At 38.9% G+C, this 3,775-nt stretch overlaps 1 protein-coding gene across 2 annotated transcripts; it reads left to right on the top strand.

The window, feature by feature from the left end:
- The first annotated feature begins 60 nt into the window (after positions 1-60).
- On the top strand, positions 61-3,767 carry LOC118214828 (dual oxidase maturation factor 1-like). Of its 2 annotated transcripts, XM_035395084.1 has the most exons (9): positions 61-129; positions 431-611; positions 757-814; positions 1,301-1,435; positions 2,109-2,316; positions 2,462-2,676; positions 3,098-3,279; positions 3,474-3,527; positions 3,618-3,767. In XM_035395084.1, the coding sequence occupies exons 2-9, from the start codon at positions 465-467 to the stop codon at positions 3,639-3,641; spliced, it is 1,023 nt and encodes a 340-aa protein (XP_035250975.1). In that variant the 5' UTR covers positions 61-129; positions 431-464; the 3' UTR covers positions 3,642-3,767. The 2 variants fall into 2 exon arrangements, with proteins under 2 accessions (XP_035250975.1, XP_035250974.1); XM_035395083.1 differs by lacking the exon at positions 61-129 and having other exon boundaries at positions 3,621-3,767.
- The last annotated feature ends 8 nt before the right edge of the window (positions 3,768-3,775 follow it).

Below are 3,775 nucleotides of genomic sequence, written 5' to 3'. Positions count from 1 at the left end.
CACCTCCCCCTTTTAGGTTACCAATCAACGCACCTGTATTCAGCATTCGTTGAGAGAACCGTATAAAACAGTTGAATTCAGTTCGACGAATGGGTTTCAGTAAAAAATTCACATTACCTGAATTGTAAGGTGAGCGTTCCTCTGCGCAAAACTTCTTTGCGCGCTATAATAAAACGAAAACTTGTTTATTAATAGTCTTACATATGAAGTTTTATGTGAAGTTTTTCAGTCTATTTTTCAGTTTATTATGTTCTTATTGAATGTTAATTAGACTGAAATCCATAAAAGTACATCAGATATATGTCTGCGTTTTCTAGATGCGTTATGTGTTATGGAAAGGGTGTGATTTTGCTGAACGCAGTCAGCGAATTAAGATTTAAGCAAATCAGCATATTGTGGACTACAAGCCGACTGTTATCACTATTTTCAGATTTTTTAAAGTGAAAACCAAAATCCGCGGAACGATGACATTTTCCACCATCCTCTATCCATTTTACCACGGGCAAAGAACCCCTTTCATCTTTGGCCTCAACCTGCTCACAGTCATACTGGTGTTTTTGGTCTTTGCCATTATTTTCCTTCTTATTCTTCCAGGAATACGTGGTAAATCGGTGAGTAAACATCAAATATACTGTAATGATGTATCGCTTTTTATGATATTGAATTATTGATATGTGTAAAATTTATTACGGGTCAATAAATGTTCAGGCGCATCTGTCAAGTGATGACCTCTATTCCACTTTATTTTCATTTTAGCGACTGTTCTGGATGTGCCGAGTACTTGTCAGTTTATTCATTGGCGCTGTTATTGTGGGTAAGGAGGTTTGAATATATTTTTCTAATTCCAACAACACATTGATTCACAATATTAACTGATATGAGGACAAAATCTTTACTAGTTTAGATTGTGAGTTCTAACAGGAGACTGCACCATCCCTGCATTCATCTCAGCAAGACAAACCTACCATAAAGCACTGTCACATATCTGGTTTACAGTAATGCCAGCGTTTTATGCACAGGTCATGCACGGCCTGCAAACAATGCCTTTATAATGCTACATAACCTAAATAAATCAACATATTTTATTGGAATGCTGATATCTATTACAGTACCCACAAACCAGAGCTGAACACTGTTATGAGTCATTTAATAAAGTGGCATTCATGTCCATACATTGCAGCAAAACAATACTGTCCACTGCAGGCAACACCCTTCCACCTTATTTATGAACTTTATTCTAATCATACCTGCTAGCACTCTGTGTGCTAGAATAAACACTCGGTGTTTTTTTTTTTTTTAGCTGTCAACTTCACAAGTGACTGGGCCGCAGCCAGTATGAAGACCAACACCACGTACAAGTCCTTCAGCAGTGGTTTTGTGAACGCTGAGATTGGACTACATGTAGGACTCTCAGGAATCAACGTCACACTTACAGGTGGGTTATCTTTGATCTCTGAGTTGACTGTAATCAACTGCTTTCATTGATCAATTAAGTGCCGAGTAAAAACAAAAGCCCGCAGACCCTGTGGCTCTCCAGGTCCTGGGTTGGCCACCCATGCTCTACAGGTTTGTCATAACATCATTCTCATTGATTTGCTTTGTGACAGCCAGGAATGTTAAAGGCATGTGGCATTGTAAGAAAAATAAAAAAGCTTACCTGCTTACCTGTCCTTGCATGGTCACCTGATTTTGACCTTGGCAGAGGAAACAAGGAATGGGAAGACTTTGTTTAATCAATGTGAACCCAAGATACCTATAATGATATACAAATTATTGTAATCACTAAGATGTTAATGTGAATGCTAGTACCTCATGGGCAGGCAGTTCTTTTAAAAGGAGAGAATCACATCAGTTTTATTGGTAAGGACTGGATTGCTCTGGCCAATGTGACCTTTATATAGTTTGCTTGTAAATACATTTCTGTTGAATTAGCATCCCATTTGAGTATCTCCACAAATTGGAATTGTTATAGGTTCGCTACAACAGTAGGTTCGTATTCAACAACACTGCACATCTTCCAACAAGTGTGAATGCCTATTTATGCATAATTCTGTTATATGCATGCTGCTTACTAGAGTCTGCTGTTCTGTGCTGTTCTCTACCTGCAGGAAACCCAGTGACGCAGCTGAATGAGACCATAGACTACAACGAAATGTTCAAGTGGACAGATAGTTTAGACGAGGACTACACAGAGGCCTTGGAGAGGGGCCTTCCCAACCCCATCCTGTATATCGCAGAGAAGTTCACCGCAGGCAGCCCCTGCGGCTTCAACTTCCAGTACCTATACTCTGGAAAATATGCCTCTGCCACCATGTGGTGAGATAATTACAAATTGTTCCATAGTGTAAAAATGTTGAATTGTTGTAACACGTGATATAAAAATATAATTTTTGCTCTTAAGCTCAGACGTCTCAGCATATTGAGTTCACAAATTAAGATAACGCTGTTTTTGTTTTCACAGGACAGCGTTCTGCTGTTGGCTAGTTGCCAATATTCTCTTCTCTATGCCCGTAATCCTCTACGCTGGTTGCATGATGGTTGCCACGGCAGCGTTCATCTTCTTCTCTCTGGCCTCGTTCTCCACCATACAGAACCTCCCGTTGTGTGTTTTTGCTATAGGGACGGCCTCTTTTGAGATAGAATACAGCAGTTCATTTTGGCTGGCACTGGCCACAGGTAAAAGACACTTGTGCAATGTGTGTGCTTTATATCCCTTGGTCTGACTCTAATGCCAGGCCAAAAAGACTTCCTTCTGTTGGAAATGTTCCTAACGTTTAGCCACTTTTGCCACAGTAATGCTGGTACTGGAGATAGATGTGGTCCTCGGACAATTCAAAAGAAGAGAATCACATGTAATAATTGGTTCAAATGTCATTTCAGTAATAATTGATTATTTTCAATAGTTGCTAAGGAAAGAAAGAACGAACTGTGGTGAAAACAAATGGAAACTGGAACCCTGCCATCTTCATGGTTCTGGTTCTTTTTGGTTCCATTTACACAAATGGAAAAGGAGTTAGTTTGAACTGAACCAATGTATGGATAAATAGAAGTGCTGTAATGATTATATATCTAAGTGTGTGATTGTGTGATTATGCAGGTGTGTTGTGTGCTCTTATTGGCATTCTGGTGATTATGCTGGACTGTTTGATCCCAGAGAAGATGAAGGGAGCTTTCAGTGTGGGTGTGGATGATGATGATGATGATGATGAAGATTATACTTGTTTGGCAGAAGGCTACCTAAATTCCAACTTTCTTGAAGGAGTGACCACCACCTTTGCTGTAAGTCTCAACAGTCCAAATTCAGTCAAGAGGGAATATACTATATGTAACTAATCCATGACATCCACAAGTGACTGTTTTATAGTGGGGGTAACAGGCATTGGTTCTGTGAATCCAAAGCTATTGCAAAAAGCAGTGAATTAAAGATCGCATTCAAACAAAACAGACTCTCATGCATGCTAATATCTTAACAGGGAAACAAAATGACAGAGGACACATCAGAAAAAATAACTTTGCAGTCTTATAAGGTAAGTCCTAATGGTTTGGAATTGAATTAAACGTATTTGTTGCTTTGAACAATTCCTGTTTGAATTATTTTTTTAATTGTATCGTTTTAGCAGAAGAAAAAACATGCATGCTGAAACTTGGCCTAGCCACCATTACATGAAGACACAGAACCTGCAATATCCTTCTCCAGCTCTCAGGTTCCAAACTGTGTAAATAATCTGTATATATTTTATGTGATGAATATAATAAAATGTACTTTTTTCCAATG

This window comes from Anguilla anguilla, chromosome 16 (genome assembly GCF_013347855.1).
Source record: "Anguilla anguilla isolate fAngAng1 chromosome 16, fAngAng1.pri, whole genome shotgun sequence".
NCBI classification, from domain to species: Eukaryota; Metazoa; Chordata; class Actinopteri; order Anguilliformes; family Anguillidae; genus Anguilla; species Anguilla anguilla.
Note: the sequence above shows the minus strand (reverse complement) of the source record. Positions and strands in the feature narration are given on the sequence as shown.

Excerpts from the sequence above, each read along its gene's own strand:
- LOC118214828 (XM_035395084.1), top strand. The coding sequence starts at position 465 with ATGACATTTTCCACCATCCTCTATCCATTTTACCACGGGCAAAGAACC. Across the intron at positions 1,436-2,108 it reads AATCAACGTCACACTTACAG|GAAACCCAGTGACGCAGCTG; the intron begins GTGGGTTATCTT and ends CTCTACCTGCAG. Across the intron at positions 2,677-3,097 it reads TTGGCTGGCACTGGCCACAG|GTGTGTTGTGTGCTCTTATT; the intron begins GTAAAAGACACT and ends GTGATTATGCAG.